The sequence below is a fragment of the Archocentrus centrarchus genome, chromosome 10, assembly GCF_007364275.1.
Source record: "Archocentrus centrarchus isolate MPI-CPG fArcCen1 chromosome 10, fArcCen1, whole genome shotgun sequence".
In the NCBI taxonomy this organism is placed as follows: Eukaryota; Metazoa; Chordata; class Actinopteri; order Cichliformes; family Cichlidae; genus Archocentrus; species Archocentrus centrarchus.
The window spans coordinates 5333810-5358708 of NC_044355.1; the positions used below are offsets into that span (position 1 = coordinate 5333810).

General features: G+C 38.3%; 3 protein-coding genes across 4 annotated transcripts; 2 read left to right on the plus strand and 1 right to left on the minus strand.

The window, feature by feature from the left end:
- The first annotated feature begins 539 nt into the window (after nucleotides 1–539).
- tdo2a (tryptophan 2,3-dioxygenase a) lies at nucleotides 540–6654 on the plus strand. Of its 2 annotated transcripts, none has more exons than XM_030738769.1 (12): nucleotides 540–626; nucleotides 1541–1646; nucleotides 1732–1822; nucleotides 2244–2314; nucleotides 2798–2925; nucleotides 3039–3225; nucleotides 3568–3675; nucleotides 3781–3892; nucleotides 4062–4119; nucleotides 4660–4739; nucleotides 5019–5109; nucleotides 5387–6654. In XM_030738769.1, exons 1-12 carry the CDS (start codon nucleotides 622–624, stop codon nucleotides 5538–5540), a joined length of 1191 nt encoding a protein of 396 aa, XP_030594629.1. In that variant the 5' UTR covers nucleotides 540–621; the 3' UTR covers nucleotides 5541–6654. The 2 variants fall into 2 exon arrangements, with proteins under 2 accessions (XP_030594629.1, XP_030594628.1); XM_030738768.1 differs by lacking the exon at nucleotides 540–626 and adding an exon at nucleotides 844–1377.
- ctso (cathepsin O) lies at nucleotides 6638–16833 on the minus strand. Its single transcript, XM_030738771.1, has 8 exons — nucleotides 16538–16833; nucleotides 15528–15633; nucleotides 15225–15349; nucleotides 12381–12548; nucleotides 10982–11103; nucleotides 7979–8142; nucleotides 7001–7093; nucleotides 6638–6877 (listed from the first exon to the last, which is right to left on the minus strand). The coding sequence occupies exons 1-8, from the start codon at nucleotides 16739–16741 to the stop codon at nucleotides 6843–6845; spliced, it is 1017 nt and encodes a 338-aa protein (XP_030594631.1). The 5' UTR covers nucleotides 16742–16833; the 3' UTR covers nucleotides 6638–6842.
- On the plus strand, nucleotides 16578–24360 carry asb5a (ankyrin repeat and SOCS box containing 5a). The gene is made up of 8 exons (XM_030738772.1): nucleotides 16578–16716; nucleotides 17426–17635; nucleotides 19051–19130; nucleotides 21802–21909; nucleotides 22152–22302; nucleotides 22803–22937; nucleotides 23498–23689; nucleotides 23778–24360. The coding sequence occupies exons 2-8, from the start codon at nucleotides 17431–17433 to the stop codon at nucleotides 23903–23905; spliced, it is 999 nt and encodes a 332-aa protein (XP_030594632.1). The 5' UTR covers nucleotides 16578–16716; nucleotides 17426–17430; the 3' UTR covers nucleotides 23906–24360.
- Nucleotides 24361–24899: the final 539 nt, after the last annotated feature.

Consider the following 24899-nt stretch of genomic DNA (forward strand, 5'->3'; position numbering starts at 1 on the left):
TTCCCTTAGTTTTACTGCTATAGGCCTAGGCTGCTGGGGGGTTCCCATGATGCACTGAGTATGTCTTTTCATTCACCTCTTTTTACTCTGTTTATACCCCCACTCTGCATTTAATCTTTAGTTATTAATATCTATCTCTTTTTCACAGCATGTCTTTAGTCCTGTCTCTCTCCCCTCAGATGTCTGCCCCTCCCTGAGCCTGGTTGTGCTGGAGGTTTCTTCCTGTTAAAAAGGAGACCTTTCCTTCCCACTGTCACCAAGTGCTGCTCATAAGAGGTCATTTTGATTGTTGGGTTTCCTCTGTAATTATTTGGAATATACCTTTAAAAAAAAAAGCACCCTGAGGTAACTGTTGTGATTTGGTGCTATATATAAATAGAATTGAATTGAATTTGATAACTGTGGTATTTAAAGGCAATATTCTATTTAAAAGAAGAAATTTATTATTTATATTTCAGTTATAGCAGAAGCGACTTTATTTGTATATCTGTAAAAATGTTAATATGTCACTTCCTGTCCAGACATGTTGTTGTATTTTGTTCTGAGAACGAGCACGGCAGCCATGTTGACACTGTGCTGAGCACAATCTGCTTCCATCAGTGTTGAAACAACATAGAAGCAATGGCGTAAGTTAGTTGATTTTACAACATGTACTTTAGAAATCCCACAGAAATAAGTATTTCATTGAGAACTTAATTTATGACCGTGAACAAGTTACGGACAGTGCTGGCAGCTATGGTTCATTTGTGAGCTAAGAGTGCACATGCTGATGGTTTCTGTATTGTGTATTTGCAGTTTTCCCCAGAATGGCTGTGAAGAATATATTAAGTTTCAGGAAATGGTCAATCTTATTGCAACTCTGCATCGTCATTGGACCTGGTTTAACTAGGTGTTTAGTGGGTGTTCCAGCACACTGCACGAGAACACCACAATAAGTATAAACATCAAATTCCTGAGTGCACACATTGAAGACCATGACTAAGACAGCAAGATCTAAATCGAAACTTCTAGATTGCAATCTTTGTTCTATTTCTACAAAGCCCTCAAGCAATTAATTGCACATACAGAAAAGTAATAAGTCCTTATTTCTTTTTTTCCTAATATCCAAAAAGGTCTGTGTGAACCTTCTTTTAGCAGGTCAAACAAAGTCCAGAAGTTAGTCCTGAGTAAAGATAAACAGCAGCTCCAAGGGACAAATAGAGGCGGGCCGGATGGTAACTGTATACTTGTGACTGATTGGACAAGATAAGTCTTTTAAACTTGGATTGTGTTGAAAAGCCTTTTAGTAAATATTAGCCGATGAACAAAGACACATCTTTGCTGCCACTGATTTGAAAAAGTCATGAGCGGATGTCCATACTTTGAGAAGAAGCATTTGTACGTTTTTTTGTTTTTTTTAATCACATTTAAAACAGGACACTTTGGGATTTTTATCCCCCCCTTTTTTTATTATTATTTTTCACATGCCTGTTACTATGCATTTCTAATCCTGTTGATGGGAAAACATCGAGTAACCAAAGGCTTTCTCATTGCACTGCAGGTTATTCAAAAACAAACCTCCTAAAACTGAAGAGGATGACGACGCCTCTCAGGCAGGGGTCAACAAAGCCACTAAAGGAGGGATTGTCTATGGAGACTACCTACAGGTACAAATTTATCTTTGTACTGAAATTTGCACTTGTTAAAAGTTTTTATAGTTTTTGTGTCAACTGATTTCTTTCCAACCCTCAGCTCAAAAAAATACTCTCAGCTCAGGTTCTGCAAAGTGAACTAAAGGCCAATAAGATCCACGATGAGCACCTCTTCATTGTCACTCATCAAGGTAAGTTAGCATCACTTCATTCTCCACGTCTTAAGAAATAAAAACTGGATCCAGTCATAAATTTTACTTAAATGTTGATTTGATTTTAAATCATTCAGCTTGTTTACAGACAGCTAGAGTCAGGTGACAGATTAAAGGGTAAATCTGAATCTTTAATCAGTGCAGTGAGAGGAGATGGAAGTCATGCTTTAGGGGGCACTCTGTGAGCATAGTTTGTATCCACTTGTCCCCTTAGAGAGAAGAGCCGCTGCAAAAAAATACAAATTCTTCTTTCATTCGTTTTGTCACCTGTCAATAGAAAGGTAGAGATAGATTTTAAAAATCTAAAAGCTTTGACTGCTTATTGACTTTTGTTCTGAGTATAAGATAATCATTCATATTAATGATGCTTAAATATTTCTTTCTTTTTAAAAAATTTTAGCCTATGAACTGTGGTTCAAACAGATTTTGTATGAACTGGATTCTGTGCGAGAGATCTTCATCAGTGGACATGTAAGTCATATTTCTGTGGTATCAGAAGCTCACGCGAGTGCCTTGTTGAGGATAAATTCACAATTCAAATTCAGGAAAATAACATTTTGTACTACTACTACTTTTAAATGCCAAAGTCAGTGCTAAAGTCTGAACGCTGATTAAAAAAAGAAAATAAGTCACTAAGCTTAAGGATTTAAGCATTTAAGCATTAGTGGAGAACACTCACTGTCACAATCACTCAGTGCGTCTGTTAAAAATAAAGTTATATTCACTAGTCATACTATCTTTGGCGTTCAGCCCGGCCGATTCCAGACTACTAGTAGAACAAAAGTTGTAATTTATAGCTTTTCTTTCTTTGGTAGAAAAATATGTTAGGGTTGTAAAAATAATGTTGGAAATAAAAAATAACTAATTATTGAATTAGACTTTTCCCTGTTAGGATGCACTGACAAGCTTAAATATGATCAGCAATAATTTCCCTAGCATGTTATTCCTCCAAAGGTCCGGGATGAACGTAATATGCTCAAAGTCAACACGCGCATCCACAGGATTGTGATGATCTTCAGACTGTTGGTTGACCAGTTTGCAGTTTTGGAAACAATGACAGCCTTGGACTTTTTTGACTTTAGGTAAACTCACACAGAACTTTTACTTCAGCTCCGAAAATCAATATAACATGCACTCCTCCATGATGTTGCACTCTGGCTGAATTGTGTGCGTGTATGCTTATGTGCGTGTGCAGGGAATACCTGTCTCCAGCCTCTGGCTTCCAGAGCCTCCAGTTTCGGCTCTTGGAGAACAAAATTGGGGTCCCAGACAACCTGCGGGTTCCGTACAACAGACGCCATTACAGAGACAACTTTAAAGGTCATGACAGTGAAATGCTGCTCACCACTGAACAGGAGCCAACACTTTTAAAATTAGTCGAGGTATGTCTTACAGCCACTTACACGTGTAAGGGCTACCATTTTTGATTTAGTCAGTAAGTAATGAATTTGTCGTACTTTGCCTTGCTGGAGGAGGGATGGGCAATTAATTTTGCCAAGGGTTCGCATGAGAAACGGGGACTGTTGTGGAGGGCCACACCAATGAGATCAACTCAGTTCTGCGCAGCATTAATTTAATCTCTCTATAAGCTTATTGGTGAAACCCTCTACAACAGTCCCAATTTCTCATGTGGCCCCTTGGCAAAATTAATTGCCCACCTCTGTGCTAGAGTATAAATGTGATGATAAAAAAAAAAAAAAAAATACCTTGGGCTGTTCTTTCAGGAGTGGCTGGAGAGAACTCCTGGCTTGGAGGTGGATGGCTTCAATTTCTGGCAAAGGCTGGAAATCAATATATTTGATGGGTTAAATCAGGAGAAGGAGAAAATTGAGGTAAGAGATGACTCCAGCTTTCAGAACTTTTTTTTTTTTTGCACTCTCCCTGGAGTACACTGATGACTGACAGAGACCACATTTTTTTCCTGGTATTTTTCACAGAAAATGCCCGATTCTGAGGAGAAAGAGGAACTGATGGCAGAGCTGGTCAAACAGAGAGAGCTTTTCACATCTCTGTTTGATGAAAAGCGCCACGATCACCTTGTCAGCAAGGGTAAGTTTGTAATCAGATGTCATAATCACTGAGGCTTTAATATGTTTACAGCCCATATTTGACACAAAGGAGGGTGGCCCATAGTATGTATTAATTTGTGAACTTTAATATTTAAACTCTAGTTTACAAAGTGTAAATACCAACATTTCTTCTCCCTTTTGCTAACAAGGTGAGAGGAGACTCTCTTACAAGGCTCTACAAGGTGCTCTGATGATCTACTTCTACAGGTGTGTTTATTTTATTTTTTTTAAAGAAGGTTTCTTCACCTTTAATGGTCTAGTGCTGACACTGTACGTTATATTTGCTTCTTATTCATAGTTTTACATTGTTAACACCTGGAGGCTGCAAACAGCTTCAGTGGAAAGTCTTGCACAAGAACGCCTCAGTGCTAGTCCCTGAGGCAAGGGTACTCATTTGTTCTTCCCACATAAAATTTCCATATCACAAGCCCCTTTCTGAAACCTGCCTGAAAATGCAAGCTTTATTACAAGGTGTGGTAACCTTTTTTTTCCCTGTATCTGCGTGGTAAGGACACATTGTCACTTGAGACTCATTGGCTATGCAAAAGTCAACAGAGGACTCTGAAGTTAGTGGAAGGTGATAACAATAACAGATGCAAAATTGAAGATGTTATCTTACTGGTGGTGAACAGCTGCTCTCATGTCACATCATAGCTCTTCATATCATAGCTGATATGAAGCGCAAATAGTTTATTTCTTCCTTTACATTATAATCTGTGAAACATGAACTCTTTTCTTACCTTTAAGGGAGGAGCCAAGGTTCCAGGTTCCCTTCCAGCTGCTCACATCCCTCATGGATATCGACACCCTCATGACAAAATGGAGATGTAAGTACTGAGGCATCTCCATTGGTTTCTGCATGTACGCAGTGTAATAAAGTTGGGGGGGCAGATGTTTCCTACAGTATGTCATTTTTATTTTTTGCCTAGAGGGCAGAGCTGGACTAACGAAGAAGTCTACAAAGTTACTAAACTTTAAAGTTAGATTTGAACCCGAGAGGCAGAAGAATTTTATAACATCCTCCACGCCTGCTGATCAATACAAACTATAGCCAATGGACAAAATAACAATGGATATTCCTGGGGGGGTTCTGCTTTTTTTTGTAGACAATCATGTGTGCATGGTACATCGGATGATTGGCAGCAAAGCTGGCACAGGGGGTTCATCTGGCTATCACTACCTTAGATCAACTGTCAGGTATTGTATGATGTATTTTTTTTTTTTTTTTTACAAAGCAAGTATCCTAAACACTTGAGAGTTAATTTAGATAGAGACAGACTCCTCTGCTTATCTTAATTAACTTCATGCAACATTCTGTAATACACACCGACAATATATTTATAGTTCAAAGAAAAGGCACAAGCTGAAAATGTGACCAGCAATTCATCTTTCGCTTCTCAGAAAGCACAATTTGTGACAGATGCACATAGTGTACGAACTAAATCATTATGCATTTGATCTTCTTTCTCATTAGTGACCGCTACAAAGTTTTTGTGGATCTTTTCAACCTGGCAACATTCCTGGTGCCTCGCCACTGGGTACCCAAGCTGAATCCCAACGTTCATACTTTTCTCTACACGGCTGAGTGCTGCGACAGCTCCTACTGCAGCAGTGACGACTCAGATTAGAGTGCATCTGGCTCGTCTGCCCACTTAAACAGATCTCCCAGCGGTGGATTATTTACACATTTCAATTAGAGGTGAACAGCAGGTCAAAGAAACACATTTTGTTGATGTCTGTGAACTATAATCTATGACGTCTCGTCGGTGTATCTTTCAAGAACCCACACACTGGAATAGAGTGTATGTGTTTTCCTGAATGGAGGCAGTTCAAAATATAGTCAACAATAACATAGGATTAAGCAGAATTTCAAATCTAGATGAAATTTTTGGGAGGATGTGGCATTTTAAATCAGTTGGATGTTGGACTGAAGAATAATAGAGGGGTTAGTCTGAAGTGTAAAACACTGAATATTGCTGATGGCTTTGCATTTATTTACATGGCATGACGCGTAAATGCACAATACGTTTGTACATTTTAATGTTAACAAGCAAGACAAAAGCAAACGCTAAATAAATTATGCTGCAGGCTTATAATGTCATATCTGACAGATAATAAATCAAATATTTAAATAGACAAATTAAGACTATTTTACTTTAATCTTGACTGTGAGCCACACAGTACCGCAGATGGCTCCTTGATAAAAAGCTGCTCAGATGTTTCCTCAATAAAATTATGTAAATTGACTGAGATTGACCTGAAAGCAAACAGATCAGTGAGAGCAGTGATCAAACTGTGAGTGCAAGGACAACGCTGGTGGCGATGATGGGTTTTTACAAAAATGGATCATCTTTCATCTCAGCACAGGGATGGTGTCATAGAGGGAGTCATTTCAGACTACTCAGATGTGTCTTGGGTGCATAAAGGTGTACGGCAAATGATAATGAACCGCAACCACAGCGACGTCAGAGTCAAACAGAACCATTTGCACAGCATAAAATATGAACCAGAAAATTGTACATAATGTTATGTTGTTTTGGTAAAGTTTTTAAATTAATTTTGTCATGTATTTATGCACGGATTAATGTCATATCTTTATAGCTAAATTTATGAGTCATGTAACCCCTGTCATATACGTACGTATTTAATAAAGATATGTTTTATACAGTGGAACAATTCAGATTATTGTACTTTTGCAGTGATGTGTTTTATTGTTCTATTAAAATTCAACACTTGCCAGCAGTATGAAGTCATTTATTTGGTTTTAGTGGTGCTTACATCTCAATAAAAACATTTAAAGTGGTACTTGAAGGCAAACAGATGAATGATTTGAATTTTGGCACTGGTGATCACACAGATATTTACTCACAAAAACACACACACACACACACACACACACACACACACACTGACTCATACAGGCATTGTTGTCAAAGAAAAACAGCTGCCACTGAATCTGCAATACCTAGAAATAGAAAAACAGAGAAACATTATTATTCCCTGGGGAGATTCTGGACACTTCAGTGCACCTATCTTAAGCAAAAAGATTGCATAAACATAAAATGTTAAGATCAAAGATCAAACTCACCACAGATGTTACCACCTATTTTTATATAAACATAGCCCTCGTTTCCCCATCTCGTTCCCCAGGAGTTCTGCACAATCCAGTACGGAATATCCCCTGAAACAGACAGCATGAATTTTAAGATTGAATTATTTACAAGGTAAAGAAGCACTAGCTGTGCTGAGTGTGTGTGTGCTGCGCCCACATTAGACTGTTACATAATAACACATATCCTTGCGTAATACCTAGAAACTAGACATGTTTGAAATAATTGATGTTAATAAATATAAAATGCTTTTGTCTAAACTATCCTCATAAATAAACAATGAGATAGCTGCTACCACATATTAGTAACCAAACTAGTATTTAGCCTCTAATCTTCATAATTGTCCACAAACTAAAACATTGTTACACACAATATTTTCCTTTGGAGTCTATAATCCCAAAAAATGTAGGTAAACATCTAAATAAACAGAAAGTCTGGTACATTACGTCAACATGTGTACACAAACCATTAATGATTACAATTCCAGCTAATCTCTGATCACTGTAAGCTAAGAGAACAGCGAATTAAAGTACAAGGTGAAATCACAAAATACTTAAAGATACACTGTAAATAAAGCTAATTTTTTTATTAATATTCTGCATTCAATTCTTGATTTACTGGCAACTACAGACGCAAAGAATTGTGAGTGTTGAGATGAAATAAGGAACTTTACAGTTATTTACAGAACATTGAAAAATTAAGAGATTTTAATTTTCACTTTCTTCAGAGCTGGCGTGTAAAACATTTTCATCCTGCTAGCAAATATTTTACTTGATATAAAAATGTTATTTTAAGGATCTGAAATAAACTAAATGCTTTGATCAAATACAGCTTTAAACTACTTTCACAGTGCATTACAAAACTTTTGTCAGTTCACACAAATGACAAAATCCTACTTTTTAAATTATTTAAACTACCCTTTCTTAATCAAATGTGAGACTTATGGCAGCATTTACCAGTAGTGTCATAGCCAACAATCAGAATGGCATGGTTGGACCACTGGCTGGAGCAGTGGTGTTGGATGATGCCTCCCTGGTAATCTTGCCAGCTGACAGCATCCACAATAGCAACCAAAGGACCATAATGTACTAGCTGATCTTTCATTGCCTCCTCTTGACCACTGGGGAAAAAAACGACCTGTTCTTATAATTATATCACTACTATATCATTTATACTATACTGTAAAGTCAGGGAGATGAGCATTATATAAGAATACACTCTGCAAGCAAGCAAGGAGTTCAACATTTCACCAACATCAGCGCATCTGAATTTATCAGTACGTCCGTTTTTGACTAAATGTGGCACGTTTTCTCGTGTCTCCCCTTCAGTTACCCCTTCTGTCCTTCCACCAGATGATTCCCGCTGGGGTTATATCACGTTGTACTCTGCCAGCCCTATTACATATGGTGCATGGAGCCCATGTTTATGCCAAATCTATACCGCAGAAAGTCAGAATAAAGTAATTTGGGTTCCCATTTATGGTGAGGTGGTGTCCTGTGTAGTTGAAACTTTATTGCGTTTTTCAGTTTCTACACAGCAGTAAAAATCTGGTTTAACCAGGAGATTAGCCTTCTCTGTGACCCCCCCCTCCCCAAGTCTCCACCCTGCAGAAACAGCCAATTCCAGCAGCTTGATAAACTCAGTGACCTAACACCGAGACCCCTCAGAAGACACAGACAGGTCTAAAGGAAAATGTTTAGACCGGATCACTTGATTGTGGATAAGAGTACGTCAGGAATTTAAGTACTAACATTGTGTTGATATGTACTAACTCTCAATATCAGTGCTTTACTTTCAAGTGCTGTTTAAGAGGGTAAAGTGGCTTTATCTATATGGCACACTTCAAACACAGAGGGAATTTAAAGGGGAAGCATCAAAATGCCATTTAAAAACAGCAAACTGCAATACACTCTACATCTAAGAACATACAAAGAAAAGAAAATATGAATATTATAGTCCACATACAAATTTACATTTCAGTTATGCCATTAGAAGTTGACATGATTGTAATAAATGTAGAATGCAGAAACCAATCAATCACAGATGTGGGAGAACAACTGAATTTCAGGGTTAAATCTGAAAGTGGCTACATTTGGGTTGCATGATATATCATCAGGAAGTTGTTTCCATCTGTATGCAGCATAGCAGCAGAAGGCGGCCTAACCCAATTTGATTCTAAGTGATTCATAAGCCAGCAACAGAACTTGAAAATGTCTGATTTAGGAACATCACCTTAAATTGTAACCTCTTACAATTCTGGCGGCAACGTTTCTGAAAGGACTGAGGTTGTCTGAGGCTTCAGACAAGACAAGAAATATTTATAACACAGAAATGAAGCATCAATGAGTTTTTCTAAATCTTTTCTGAACACGAGATCTGTAATTTGTGGTAGTCAGTATAAGGAGCGAGGACTCGCTTGGCTGTGGTATCTGTCATGTGTTTAATTTTTGTCAGGTAGCAGCTGTGGAGGCTGACTATTTTACTTTTGACTTGTTAACACAAATTTCATCTACACTAAAAAAGATGAATGTGAAAAAGATTACACTGTCAAAAAAGCTCTTTATGGCGTGTGCATGTAGTTAAAATAATCTGTTGAATCTATTAACTTCACTTATGTCACCATGTTAAAGTAGATAATGTTCAATATGTTGATAAAATCCCATTAAAAAAGGTTATATTTTGTTCCTAAATGTATTTGGTCCCTGTGTACATTTTCACTGTTGGGTGAAACCCTGATGATTTCCTCTGGAAAAGCAGTACATTTATAAGTTGCTCTTGAGTTACAGAAGCAAAATCAGCCGTATTAAGAGTCTGAGGTCTGGTCGCTACTTCTCCCTCTAGTCTTTTACTTCCATTACTACTTTAAGTCCTTAAACTGCTGTGTGAAGATGAGAGGTTATCTGGGCCATCTCACAAAGACGCAGGGTCCTGCAGAAGCAGTACAAATCTATTCTCGAGTTTAACTCTCCTTCCTGCAGCTTCCCATGGCTGTGTCCTACAAAGCACAAGTTGATGAGGCACTCTGCCTGGATGGTAATGAAGGCCAGTTGGTGGCATTGCAAATCTCAGTGCACTCGTCCCTCCATTTCCCTGCAAAGTGATTTGTACTTCTTTTCCTTTGCACCAAGAGAGTTGCAGACATTAGTACTTGCAGAATGATTGCAAGGCAGACAACACTCCTGTTTCTTATTAGCCTTGGTAGTGATAATTTGTTTTGTGTTAGCACTCTCTTTTCCAATATGTTGAGTCCACAATAAATGAGGATTCTAACATTCAAGTTCATGGTTGCATACTGATACTCTGAAGTAATAAAGGTATTATAGGAAACATGGCAGCCCTCTGTGTCTTTAACAACTTAAATTTAGGCATACGTTTTCAGGAGTTGCTGCCACTAAATTTTAGCCAAAAAAAAAAAAAAAAAAAAAAAATCTTAGCAGAATAATGTAAACATTAAAAAAAAAAAAAAAAAAGAAATTACACTGCAATTGTGAAAAGTATAGCACACCAAACACTTTTAAAAAAAGCAGAGACAAGCAAAGATCATCTTAGGTTACCTGGATGCTCAGTTAAACCTGCTCTGACAAAGGATTCTGAGCCTAGCTATGAAAATATTAAACAATGCTGAGACAGTAAAATAACAACAACAACAACAAAAGGCATTTCATATGCACGAAGGTGAGTCCATGCTCTGTTCAATTTTAAGCAAAGACAATCAGATTCACCTTTGGGCCAAAACAACTGACCCAGAGTTAAGAACCTTTGTGCTACTGAGCTATCTGTGCCTGTGTTGACAGAGTAAACACTGTGATTGCAAAGGACCAATCCCATGCCCGTTTCTCTGTCCTTGGTATTTTATGAAACCCACATTAAATTTGCATGTTGTTTTACTCAGATGTATAAAGTTAATATTTAGCTTTTATTACTTGTACAAAACTTTTTAAAAAAAAAAAGTCTTTTACCTGAAGCTGTGTGTCGTAAAGTTCTTTATGGCGACCCCGTCGTGTGACTGGGAGAAAAAATGGCAGATTTCGGTTTTGGCCTTGTAGGGATACTCTGACTGAGTTACCAACTTCATTCTGGTCTATAAAGCAAATAATGAAGATCAGTACACAACATGTTTGCTTTATTTCATTTTTCCTACTGTGTCTGTCTAGGCAATGTTACCCAATCTTCAGGAAAGCTAAAGTTTTAAACGGTCTGGGTGTACAATACTGCACAAATATTTTCAGCCACCCCCTCACTTCTTTCTATTTTGCCAGGAAAATGGGAAATAGGTGGCGTAAACTACTGAAACATGCAAACATACAGCATATAAGGCAAAAAAACAGAGTTTATACAATTCTAATGAGCTTGAACGTCAATATTAGGTATGACCACCTTTATTCTTCAACACAACCTGAAATCTCTGTCAAGATGATCCCACACTGCTTTAATAATGTTGAGGTCCGAGCTCTGGGTAGGCCAGTCCATGACTGAGTGTATTCATTATGTTTTTTCTATGCAGATATACTTTTACCGCATTGGCAGTGTGTTTGGGATCACTGTCATGCTAAAAAACAAACGTTGCCAGTCAAGATGCTTTCCAGATGATCCTACATGGTGGATCAAAATCTGATGGTACCTTTCTGCGTTCATAATTCACTTCTGACAAGATCCCCAACACCACTGGCTAAAATGCAGCCCCAAACCATAACAAAGCCTCCACCATGTTTTACGAACGGCTGACACTCACTGTTGTACCTCTCTCCTGACCTCCTCCAAACCAAAAATGTCACATTTTGATTCATCGCTCTATCTGTTGCCACTGATTTTCAGTCTAATCCTTGAGTAAGCTGACATCCTTCAGCATTTTCTCACCATTTTCCTTCCTTAAGAATGGCTTCTTGACAGCCACCCTTCCACTGAGACCATTTTTGATGAGGCTGTAGGGGCAGCGGCATCTGTAAGGTCTTTGCCGGATTTTTACCCATTTCTTGGACATGACTTTCAGTTATATATATATATATATATATATATATATATATATATATATATATATATATATATATATATATGTGAACTTTTTTTTTTTTTAAGGCTGCCACTTATCCAGTTTACTCACATTTTTTAAGGAGGCACTGAACGGCATACCGAGATGTGTCAGATTTTCAGCTAATATTTCTATTTCATAGATTCAACTAAAGAAATGGGAATAAATTGTGTTTTTGCAACAAGCTGCTTGCAACAGTGTCTAAAGCTACAATTTAAAACAGACTCCTTGCTAAGCTGTCTTATGTGTAGCCACAACACAAAAAACACACATCCTGTGAGCTCCAGCCACTGAGAGTCTGTTAACTTTATGTAGGATTATCAGCACACCTGTTTTAACCAGTTCAGAGTCCGGATTGTGGAGCCTCCATTGCAGCCTCCATTTTCATAGGAACAGTCAACAACCTGCTGCACGCTGAGCTGCTCCAGCTGTGAGCCTCCTGTGGCATGGACAGACTGTATGGCACCAACCACACTAAAAGCCCAACAGCTCCCACACTGCAAAGGTAAAATTATAAAAATGAGACAAAACAGAGAATTAAAAAAGAAAAAATTGCATCTCACCATGCTGAGGAGGGCTAGGGAAAAAGCTATTTCACCTTTCAGTCTGGAAATGAACTACCTATCCACATCTATCTATGCAACCCTAAGATAAAAATCAATCTGCAAATTCAGCTTAAAATATCACTCTACCAGTGTTATTAGACTGACAAAAGATTTTAGACCCTTTAATCAAGTATCTTCAGTTTCTGAATGCTGTGAGATAATGTCACTGTGACCAATTGTTTTCTGCTGCCATCTACTGACAGAAAAACCTCAAGTATACACACACTTGAGAAAGATTTGAATTTCTGCCTCAGTTAATAAAAGTCTTAATTTAAGGTATTATGTCTATGGCTCATTTATTCTATTTGGATTGCTAAATAATCTCTTATATTTTATATCTGATATAGATAAAAATGACTTTCTGAAAGTATCTCTTTTTTGAGAGGGAAAATACAGTATTTCATTATGTGAGATTTTTTTCCTGTTTAATATTTGCAAAAGCAAATCTTATTCTCCAAACATCATCCTAATACTGCATGCTCAGTTCATTTACTTGGCAAAATGCATTCCCATGAATGTAATGAAAAACTGAGCTCTCTTAAAATCCAATTTTTGCTGCTCAATATGGTTTCACAGCTTAAAATCAATACTGAAAGCAAAATCAGCCAATATTGCCTGGTCTCAACATAAGTATGTGCTGAGTATACAAAATATTAGAGCTACCTGCTTTTAAAATGATCAAATGTACTCAAGACACAAACATGGAATCAAGAAAGGGGGGGAAAAAATGGATCAAGAGGCAATAACAAGATGTGAGTGGTTTGATATATTGGGTCTTTGTGCATGCTGCAGCATTTTGTATTCCGTCCCACCATCAATCTATTATAGAAACTCGGCAGGTCCACGGGCAGAGCCAGACAAAAAAAATAAAAAAATAAAACAAATTAAAAATATCTGTGCAGAAAAACTGCAGCAGAGGAGAGCGGTAGGTGAGTGTGGTCATTTAGAGTCCCTCCCTGGAGCGCTAAATTTTACCTGAATAGAAGAAAGTAAAATATATTATCATGATGGTGTTCAGCTGAACAGGTTATGTCTCTCCCTTAGGACAACAGTTTTACAGCAATGCCACCCCCCCCCCCCCCCCCCAATGGCAAATTGACTGACTAAAGAGATAAAGGACAAAAAGAGCAAAAAGTGTATCTTCAGCAGGGACAAGCAACAACTCAGTCTCTCTAACCCTCTCCCGTTTGCACCCCCGGGGTCCATTCTGCTCCCTGAGCATCAGCTCCAGAGGTTTAGTTTGTCATTGCTCCTTTGCTCTTCCATTACAGAAGCCGCCTCTGAGTCAAAAACGCATTTTATTCACTGATACTTCCATTTAAATGCTTCACATTTGACAAGCGTTCCCAAATTATTCACCTGAAAAGAAAAGTCTCTTTGCACTCACCTCATTCTCAGTTTGAGACATGCAACAACGAGGACGGTACGGAGAATAACCACGCTCCATAACACAACTTATGTTGTTATGTGATTTGTAAAAACACGAAGCCGCCAGTGGACACGCGACTAGAATCGACTTTTCAGTAATCCAGGAGCCGCCTCGTGTCTACTGGTTAGACTTCTTCAAATGAAAAACATTTGCATAAATTCTGAAAAGTTCTATGAGAGAGGAGTAAATGTCTTTTTTTTTTAATTTCTAACTACAAACATGAAATAAAGAAGGCCTTCCCTGAGAAAGTGGTCATCTGAATTGGCAGCATGTATATGCCGCTCTGTATTACTGAATGTTGCATTCACTTCAGTTGCAAACAGCATGTACATTAATGCACGCCCATAATATCACAGATGCTGCTTTTTAAACTCAGTGCTGCAAACTCGCTTCAGCCTGGATAATTAGGCATCCACAATTTCTAAAAAGAATTTTACGGTTTGATTGCTGAGATCACAGGAAAGTGTCTGGTGCCCAGAGAAGGGAGAAGAGGTTCTGGGTCTTGGTTATCTATGCTTTTTCTTTGGACGAAAGAATTTTCTCTTAAATCTATGGACTCTATGTAGAGTCCTTTCTGAGCCTGTGCAGTGATTTTCACTAAAATCACTTCTCCCCTGCATGTATATGATGAAATCCCTAAATCTGTCGTGTTGAAAATGTTGAATCTAAGAATGTGTGGGCGGTAGCTCACCAACACATTCTTAGTTTCAACATTTGATGTGCTGTCTCTGTATTACTGTCAATTAAATGTGGTTTAGATTAATTGAAATGATTCGAAATTGCTTTTATTTAAACTCTTAAAAGATTCTCATCAATAATATCAATTTTACAAATGTTAAATGTATATTTATCCATACAGCAGAAGCACTAAAATCTCTCACATCAGACATCATAAAATGTGAAACATAAACAAACACCTATCAAGCATCTACATCAAATTTTGACCGTGCTATTGGTGAAGACTTGGATCCATTATAGGTGCCTGTATGCAGAGTTTGGTATTCTGTGCCTGTTTTTTGATACCCATCATCTCACTGCTTTATTAATAAATGATTAAAAACAAAAACATGTTTTAATCTGCCCAGTGATGTCTGAAAAATCCCACATATACATCTACCATTTATCTGTGTAAACCTTACCGCTTGTTGGTCCTGGACCGGTGCCACAACTCCTTTGTCCCTCCAGTCAAATTTGTCTGGGAGCTCCTTTATACTCAGTCCAGAGAAGAGAGGCGCTCTCTCATAGACCGCTCCCAGGTAGAGCTCTGTGGATAAAAGATGGAGTTCACAGTTATTCTTTTCATACAAAAATGCATGTAAACTATGATTCTGCAGACTTTGCCAAGAGGAAAGATGCTTAGTTGCTGAACAATTCAGAAACATAAAGGAATAAATGTCCAGTGGATTCACTAAACATACATGCATGTCAGAATATCAACCCACCTCTGAATTCCTGCTGTGAAAGGTCAGAGAACTGGTTGACGCCGTACTTGGCCGACTGCGGTTCTGTGGAAAACGAGTTCAGGTATGTGTGCCGTTTTCCAGCTCTCTGCAATTACACAAATGAAACAGTGAATTGATGTTAAATGGAAAAGAAAAAAACAAACAAAACATAACTGGCAACTCTGGTCTTCATAATAAGCTGTTTATGCAGATGTTTATTACCTTTGATGGAAAGAAACAACTACATTTATATATCTCAGATGTATAATTTATCCACTAAATACTTTTCTGATCTAACTTTGACAAAGAAAATACACACTTATGTTAGAATAAACTGTAAAAACAGTAACTGCAGTACTTAGTAACACTAATCAAAAGTAGAGCGGCGTCAGATGCAACATCAATATACTACTTAGATGTTTATGGTCCCATAATTATGCAGTAACATAATATATATGCAAATGAAGAAATCTGAAAAGGGGTTAATAAAAAAAACTACAACCATATCATGAGGACAGATACAAAAACATATAAGGCAGCTCATTAACTATAAGATACTGGTCACATTAAAATGAGCAAATCCAGTAATAAACAAACTGCGGAGACGCCTTAGGGAATAAGGGAACAGCCAAATGTAAAAAAAAAAAATCTTAAATACTGTTGACTGCACAGTTGTTTGTATTTCTTATCATTTCAGCTATTAATCTTCAATTTCCCCATTGTTATTTCCAAACGCTTTCCTCATATTACTTTAAGCACAAAGCATACTTTACTATTTACCACTACTGCAGTGTTTTACCATTTTTTATTTAATCTCAGCTTATGCCAGTATCTATAAATCTCTATTGCCTGCCAATGTAACATTAATGAACAATTTGTAAACATTTATTTTCTGCATTTCCTTCTACATGAGTGGGCGTGGTCTACACTGACGTAGACCCCAGCAGTTTGTTTCAGTAGTTAGCGTTCCCTCAGTGACACTGAAGAATTCTTCTACGCTCTCTACATACCTGAAAACTGAGATGACGACGGTTAAATTCCTCGCTGCTGACTTCATACAAGCGGTGAAACTGCTTTCTGAAAGCTCCGAAATCAGCGGCAGAGCCGTTTAACTCAGTCCGAATCTCACTCGAGTTCACATTTTGACAACACACAGAAGAGACGAGTATTCCGAGAGTGACCACAGCAGGTACGAACACCTGACAACCCCTCATTTGGAGAAAAAATGTCGGATGAGAAGCATGCAGGGGTTAACCGGACCGGGAAGCGCAAGTGTTTTTTGATTGTCGCGGAAAAGGGTGAACATTTGTTGCGCATGCGCACTGATCAAGAGGCGTTCCCTTAAAAACAAAGTAAAAGTTTGCTATTAAGGAGTGCGTGTTATTAAAGCATTTTCAAATTACTTAAAAGCTAAAATAAAGTATTATATATGCTGAAATTGATACAAAAAATCATTAGTTTACATCAGTTTTATGCAAAATCAAATGAGCATTTATTCAACTGACTGCAAGACATTTAAAAAAATTATTTTCAATCGAACTAATCCAGAATTTAATACTATTATTAGTTCAGATCTGTGCAAAAAAGACATTTTGATGAAAAACACAATGAAATACTGCCACAAGTTACATTTTGGGGAAGTTTACATCACCTGTATGATTAAAACAGGTTTGTTTATATAACTTGAACCCACCCACAACCAAACATAGTATACACTAACATTTCAGTAGTTGCAATCAGGCACAGTAGCAGCTGCAGAGAATTTTTTCCAGCCTGTGCTTTGTCAGGACCAGCCAACTAGCCAGTGCACTGGGAGGAAAAAGCAGGCTACTCTTATGCTTTTATGTAGTGGCATCTGATCCTGCCTTCATCATAACCAAAGTTCTTCTGTGTGCCAGAGGAAATGCCAGACCATACAGAGGAATTCACCAACAAGCCCTTCGCAACTCAGTTGTCAAATGTTTACCTCAGCATCTTGGCACTGTTCTGCTTTAAGCTCTTTGTTAAGATCTCTCTTAACTTGCTGACATACTTCTACATTGTCCGTGGGAATCGCAAAGAGGCTGCCAGGATATCAGCAGAGTTCTATGATTATGGTCAACAACACAGTGAGTACTCTGAGACAGGACATTTTAAAAAGCACTAATGCTTGATTTTTCATTGATTTGCTTTCTTTGTTTAATAAAGCTTTGCTGTTTACGGCGTGCATATATGTACAATGATGGCAAACACAATGTAAATGTAACCCACAATACAACTGCATTGTGGATACACACACTGAGCAACATGTTTGACCTCAGCTCTATAAGGTCAGAGGTAAAATGTAAATGTTTTCTTTAGAATCCTACGATCCGTACACACACACACACACACACACACACACACGCGCGCGCGCACACACACACACACGCACACTATTTCAGTGTTTACAAATGAGCTATAAATACTGCATCACTAATCCTGAGTATAAAAGCCATTAATTGTGTTCACATTAATACATACTAGAAGTATCATTGATAGCCCACTTTTCTTTCATTAGCTTAATAGCTTCTTATAAATCCTGAACTGTACATTCAATATTAAATGAAGACACTGTTGGCCCGCCAGCTCTTTCTCTCTAATGTATTAATAGAACACAGTCATGATATCTCGTCCTCCCTCCCCCACCCGCATCCTGCCCTAGTTTCCATTCCCAGCTATGCAGTGCACACTTTCACACAGCCACCAAAACAACACTCCACATTCTCAGGGACAGGCGGTTCGAAGGGAAGACAGACACGACAACAACATAATCTGTAGCTATCATCCAAAGGGATGTTTAATCTAAAGTGTACCCACTCCATGGAATACTAATTAGCCAAGCTCAGGGAATTTGTCACGGTCCTGTAGATATGGTCTTTCTTGTTCTGAGAAATCTGTTTGATGTCTCTAGCTGGTCCTGTCTGTATTTCAGATTTTAATGTCAGTCAGGGAAAAATAGGCTGCATGAATAAAATAGCATGGGTTTAATAGAAAACATTAGGTGGATTATTGTATAATTTATGATATTATAACAATATGGATAAATGGAAGGATGAAGATGATGATGATGATGATAACGATGATGAGAATGTGTGGAATGCATCAGCTGTTATTCTGGACATTGATTCAGGTGCGCCTAAAGAAAATTTTTATATATTTTTTTTAATTGAATTGCCACAGCCAGTTTGGCAGGTTTACTTTCATTTATCATGTGAATGGAGTGTGATAGTGCAGAGTTTAATGCATCAGGAATTTTCAAGCACTGTTAGTCACATAACCATATGCTGCCGGATGCATTAACTCTTGGAAGATGAAGGGTAAAACGTGACTTGAGAGGTTAAAGCACTTATTAGTTGCTATGTTTAGATTTATGGCGGGAGAATTCATATTTGAAGCTTTCTCTGCGCTGTTTATTTTTTTTAAAGGATTTTGTGCTAGAGAATTTAGTAAATAATAACAAATTTAAGTCTGATTAAGTACTGAATTCTTATTCCTGTCACAGGATCCTGGGCGGACCGCTCACCCCTCCACGATGCTGCCAGTCAGGGCCGCCTCCTGGCCCTGAGGACCCTCATTTTACAGGTGAAGACAAACACAATTCCCTTGGAGACAGGCGGGTAATGTGCAACCCATCATCTGCAAACATGAAGTCTGTAACCGTCTCTCACACAAGTCAATTTTCTTCAGTAACTTTGTAGAATGTTCAGTCAAATAAAGAGTTCAAGGTGTGGATAAAACAAAGCAGACTGCAATAAAGTTTTCTGTTTGTAAGATTTGGAAAAAATTATTACCTGGGTCACGACTACAGTATAGCATATCTGTAGCAGCAATATCCTTTAATCAGAATAACACAGTATACACCTACCAGATAAATTATTGATAACTATTTCAATATCACACTACCTAGTTCCACCTTTCCAAACAGTATAAAGGATTCAAGGATTCTTTATTGCCATTCGCATCACATTTCCATGCAGTGGAATAAAATTCTGTCCTCAGGTCCCAGTGTTGCCCTTGTAATAGTTCTTCAAGTATATAAAATTAACTGATAGCGCTAAACTTCCACTACTAATAATAAAAAATACTAATAATGCTTATGATCCAACATGGAAGCAACTGTTTCACAGTATCTGTCAATAATGAGGTTTGACATATCAGGATCAAATAAAAATAATATAAAAGTCATCCGGTCCTTACGAGGCAGCACCGTGGGGCAATAGTTAGCACTGCTGCCTTACAGCAAGAAGATCCGACCCCACCGGCTGGCTGGGACTTTTCCGTGTGGAATTTGCATGTTATCTCCGTGCCTGCAGTTCTCTCCAGGTGCTCCGGCTTCCTCCCACAGTCCAAAGACATGTATGTTAGGTTAACTGGCAATTCTAAATTGGTAAAGGTGTGAATGTGAGTGGGAGTATTTACGGATGTACCACGCCTTTTGCCCTATGACTGCTGGAATAAGCTCCAGCTGCCCCACAACCCCCTTACTGCTTTTATATATATATATATATATATATATATATATATATATATATATAAATAAAGAGGGTAAGTAGCCGTCAGGGACTGCTAATCAAAAGCACTAATCATCAGCAAGTGTGACCGCTGCTATATCTGGAGCATGCAGGTGTGTTAACATTTAACACATTGCCAAGGAAGGAGGAAAAACATCAGCAGTCATCTTAAAGAAACAATTGTTGTTGCCAGTCTGTCTGCGAAGGGTTGTAAGACTAAATAATTTGAAGTCCATCTTTCTACAGTGAGAAAGATTATTCACAAGTGGAAAACATTCAACACAGTCACCAAATTCATCCCAATGTCAGAGCAATGCTCAGAGAAACTGGCAAAAACTCAAGAGCAGCATCTCATGATAGCATAATTAGAAAAAGACTGAACTAGTATGGTTTATTTGGAAGGCTCACCAGGAGAAAGCCTCCTCTCTCTAAAACAAACATGGCAGCACAGCTGCAACTGACAAACCACAAGACTTCTGGAACAATGTCCTTTGGACAGATGATACCAAAGTGGAGATGTTTGGCCATCATTCACAGCGCGACATATCAGCACTATCACTTCCTACTCACTGTCAAGCACGGTGGTGGAAGGGTGATGATTTGGGTTTGTTTTGCAGCCGCAGGTCTTGGGCACCTTGCAGTCACTGAGCCAAGCATGAACATCTCTGTATACCATTCTAGAGCTAAACGTGAGGCTGTCAGTCTGACAGCTAAAGCTCGGCTGAAATTCAGTCACGCAGCAGGGCACCACGCCACAAAACAGGACAAGCACAGCAGCAAATATACAACAGAATGGCTGAAAAAGAAAATCAAGGCGTTGCAACGGGCTAGTCAAAGTCCAGACCTCAACTTGGCTGTGCATAAATGCCTGCAAACTGCAATGAAACCAAGCAACGTTGTAAAGAAGAGGGGTCCAAAATTCCTTCACAACAATGTGAGAGATTAATAAAATTATACAGAATACAATGACTTCAAGTTAAAGATGGTTCTATAAGCTATTGAATCACTGGATGTTAATTTTTCACACAGTGCTTCTGTATTTTAGTCCTAGTTTTTGATAAATAAATGAAGACATGGTATAATATGTTTTGTACTGTAGTTCTGAGGTTGTAGTTACCTAATTTTAAGACCTGATAAAGTTTTATTATGTCCTGATTTAAATCTAAAACCTTCAAATTGGAAGAAGGTGGACTTTCTTTTTACTATCCTGTCTGACAATTTAAACCTCGACACACTCAACAACAATTCGTAAATTACAACAGACTCAGGCCTGCTCAATGTTAACAGCACAAAATGTAAATACTCAAAATGGCTTATTGTACCATGAGTTACAATACCCTCACATTTTAATAATATTAATTAGTATTTTTTATGCCATATCAAATCATATCACAGAGTGCTACAAGACAGCCTATTCAGACAAACTCATGACAAAATGGGGATATTATTACAGGATTTCACATGGTGATTTAGCAGCTCTTTACTGGCTTTCAGTTGTATCTACACTTTAATTAGTAAGCTTGTTAATCTCTATTGTTGAAATGCGACTTTGCAATGCAGTTTGAAAATTGCTGACAACCCTAACTGAGGAGAATGGGTCTGTTTAGTACTGTTTTGTAAGAGGAGATAAGCTTTATTAATGTTCTTGCTTGTTCATTTATGAGTTAATGTCATTTACAAGTTAATATCCCATAAATATCAATGCCTACTAAATATCTGTGGCTGTCTGATTCTGTTTCCAGGGTCACAATGTGAATGTTCTGACTATAGACCATGTAACACCCCTTCACGAGGCCTGTCTTGGAGACCACGTTGCGTGTGCCAGAGCACTCATTGATGCAGGAGCAAATGTAAGTCCCATACTGGCCTGGTGACTCTTTAATGTTGCTATGTTACACAGGCCAAATGAAATTTCCATGGCTGGGAAAATCTGGGTGAGGGTAACAAATGAGCAATGCCCTGCTTCAGTCACTGCAGAGCAATTAAGTTGTTGTTGTTCCCTTTCAACTGTACCCTCAGGCTGTTGCTATTAGTCAACTTGCATGATTAAATAACACCTAAAAATAAGAATAAAAAGAAAATGTGTTCACAGGTCAATGCTTCTACGATTGATGGAGTCACCCCCCTGTTCAATGCCTGTACAGTGGGCAGCGTGGCATGCACGGAAATTCTTCTGGAAAATGGAGCAAAACCCCAGAGTCTTGTGTACCAACCTTCTCCAATACATGAAGCAACCAGCAAAGGTATGTCATGATCAAAGATGTCACCAAATACAGAAGCTGAGATCAGTTCATTTTAAGCATTTTTTTTGTGATTAAAAGGAGTGTTGTGCGAGTATGCATGTTACACGGGTCTATTTGAAACAAAATGGCAAAATGTTCGCTTGGGAAAAAAAAGTCATTGTTTTACGCGGACCATGACTCCAAAGTGAGCCAGTGTTAGAGGACTTAAGAGACTTAAGTTTGTGAGAGCCTGTTTTTGCTGATGCTAGTCATTATTTTTGACTAACAATACAATCACTGACAATAAACCAGCATCACTGCAACTCTCCTCATTGCAGATTATGCTCGATCTTGTCTTTTGACCCGTTTTTGTGTCCTCTGCTGTGCTTTAAAGCACTTTCTTACCTGTACTGTGAAAAGCAGCTTTAGCTATAAATCCAACAGGGCCTGAGTAGACAGCTTGGAGAATTATTTTGCATTGTCACTTACGGATTACTGTCTTCACGCTTCATTACTTCCAGGTCATTATGGTTGTGTAGAGGCTCTGGTGACTTGGGGGGCAGATGTGGACATGGACATTCCTCATCTGGGCACAGCACTATACACAGCCTGCATCTGCCAAGAGCTTGAATGTGCCAGGAAACTCCTGAGGGAAGGTCAGCTCACAGAACTGTGTCGATGTTTACAGAAAAGTCCTTTGTGAACATATGGACTTGAGCACAAAGATTATAAACACAAAAACAAATTGATATATAATAAACATATGCATGCTCGCAGGATTTTAGAAGCCTCTGGGAGGGGGAAAAAAAAATTTAGACCACAATATGTTAAATTCTTTACAAGGAGTATGACAAACAGTGAGACTGCAAGTGGTGAAGTGCAAAAGGTGTAAAACAGTTAATGAGAACTCTATCACATAAGAAACAGACAAACTAATTGCTTTATAGGCAGCAGCCCTAGTAAACAAGCCCTTAATACAAGCAGAACACACATTTCAATTTCAATAAGAAGCAGGACCACATTAATACCCAGCAAGCGACCGATAACATATGCAAGCTATTCGTGTGCCCGTAATCACTGCAGGGAATAATTTAGGCAGGTAAAGAAAAGGTCAATTAAACATAAGTCACACATTAACCAACACTAATTATATTTAACAGTACAGGTTTCTGATTTTCTGATTGGACTGTGGATAATCAAGTTCTCCTCCATATAGGTGCAAATGTACAGAAAGGCAAATCCCTGGATTCACCCTTACACGCAGCTGCAGAAAAAGACTGCACAGCTGTAGTAAAGTTGCTGCTGGACTTTGGTGCAGACATTAATGCCAGGAACACAGAGTTTCAGAGGCCTGTGGATGTGGCTCCACCCAGCAGTCTTACAGAGGGCTTTCTACTGCTTTATGAAGGTATATGTTTACTTTTTGCTTAGTTTTGTGTGCAGTCAGCGACCTCTTTCTGACCTAGCTTTCATCTGTTTCGGGTTCCTTTTCGTAGCTACGCCACGGCTGCTTAGCCAGTTGTGTCGTCAGTGCATCAGAAACTGCGTTGGCCGCGACAGACTCCACCTTCTTTCCCATCTTCCCCTGCCTAACAGGCTCAAGAGCTTCCTGCAGTACCAATAACAGGACGACCAAACTGTCTGCCTAAATGGGACTTACAGGAAGAAGCCTTGGACATCAAAAAAATTACATCAATTCCACACACTGCTCCTAACTTTAATTTTAGCTTCCAGTCAATCCAGTAAAAGCAATTAATTTGAATTAGCCACACAGCCGAGTCGCTGACTGTACCAGCTGCTGCTGAGCTGGCCTGATTCCCATGTGAGGATGTGTGGACCTGGATGAATGTATAGCAGAATGCTGCTAAAACAAACTTCCAGGCGTAGTTTTCCCTGGGGTTAATTATGTTTAAATAACATTAATGATAAATATTTTATTTTCTGTTCTGCAGTGTTTAGAAGATACCTTCATAGTCGCCAGTGAGTGATGCACTTTCAAAAACAAATTTCATAAAAGATAAGAATGTCATGTAAATGTACACTATACACTGTATGTGAATGAATTTTCATTGTTTAATATTGCACACTACTAGATTATTAAAATTTGTTTTGAAACCTGTTGCATTCAAATTTGTCTTGTTTTTCTAGCAGTCACATGGTGGCTGTGTTACTGATGTTTGTCTCAGTGCTGGGGTGGAATCGCTTATTCAAACAGTTGACAAGTTTAAGCTTGGATTACTGACTGCTGACAACTGCACAGGCTAACCTTCATGAACAGCTTCACATGGAAAATGTGTGCAGCTGCACAGAGCTTTTAAATCATGCCTTAACCGATCATCCATCTTCACAATTCACATTTACGCCTAGGAAGCCGGAGTACCCGGAGAAAACCCACGCAGACACGGGGAGAACATACAGATCATTAACAAGATAATCATGTGTGCTTATAATAATGTAGCAGCAGGTTGATACAATATATTTTTTAAATCTGTTAAGTTTGCTTATTTATAAAGAATCATTTCAGTTTCATGGTTACATTACCTGTGTATGCTCTAATAATATATATTTGGTAGCAATATTATTTATAAACTTCATACAAACAGTCATATATATATATA

Excerpts from the sequence above, each read along its gene's own strand:
- ctso (XM_030738771.1), bottom strand. The coding sequence starts at position 16,741 with ATGAGGGGTTGTCAGGTGTTCGTACCTGCTGTGGTCACTCTCGGAATA. Across the intron at positions 8,143-10,981 it reads TTTACGACACACAGCTTCAG|TGGTCAAGAGGAGGCAATGA; the intron begins GTAAAAGACTTT and ends TTTTTTCCCCAG. Across the intron at positions 7,094-7,978 it reads TGTTGGCTATGACACTACTG|GGGATATTCCGTACTGGATT; the intron begins GTAAATGCTGCC and ends TGTCTGTTTCAG.
- tdo2a (XM_030738768.1), top strand. The coding sequence starts at position 1,343 with ATGAGCGGATGTCCATACTTTGAGAAGAAGCATTT. Across the intron at positions 1,823-2,243 it reads CTTCATTGTCACTCATCAAG|CCTATGAACTGTGGTTCAAA; the intron begins GTAAGTTAGCAT and ends AAAAAATTTTAG. Across the intron at positions 4,740-5,018 it reads CCTCATGACAAAATGGAGAT|ACAATCATGTGTGCATGGTA; the intron begins GTAAGTACTGAG and ends TTTTTTTTGTAG.
- asb5a (XM_030738772.1), top strand. The coding sequence starts at position 17,431 with ATGCCAGACCATACAGAGGAATTCACCAACAAGCCCTTCGCAACTCAG. Across the intron at positions 19,131-21,801 it reads TGAGGACCCTCATTTTACAG|GGTCACAATGTGAATGTTCT; the intron begins GTGAAGACAAAC and ends TTCTGTTTCCAG. Across the intron at positions 22,938-23,497 it reads CAGGAAACTCCTGAGGGAAG|GTGCAAATGTACAGAAAGGC; the intron begins GTCAGCTCACAG and ends TCCTCCATATAG.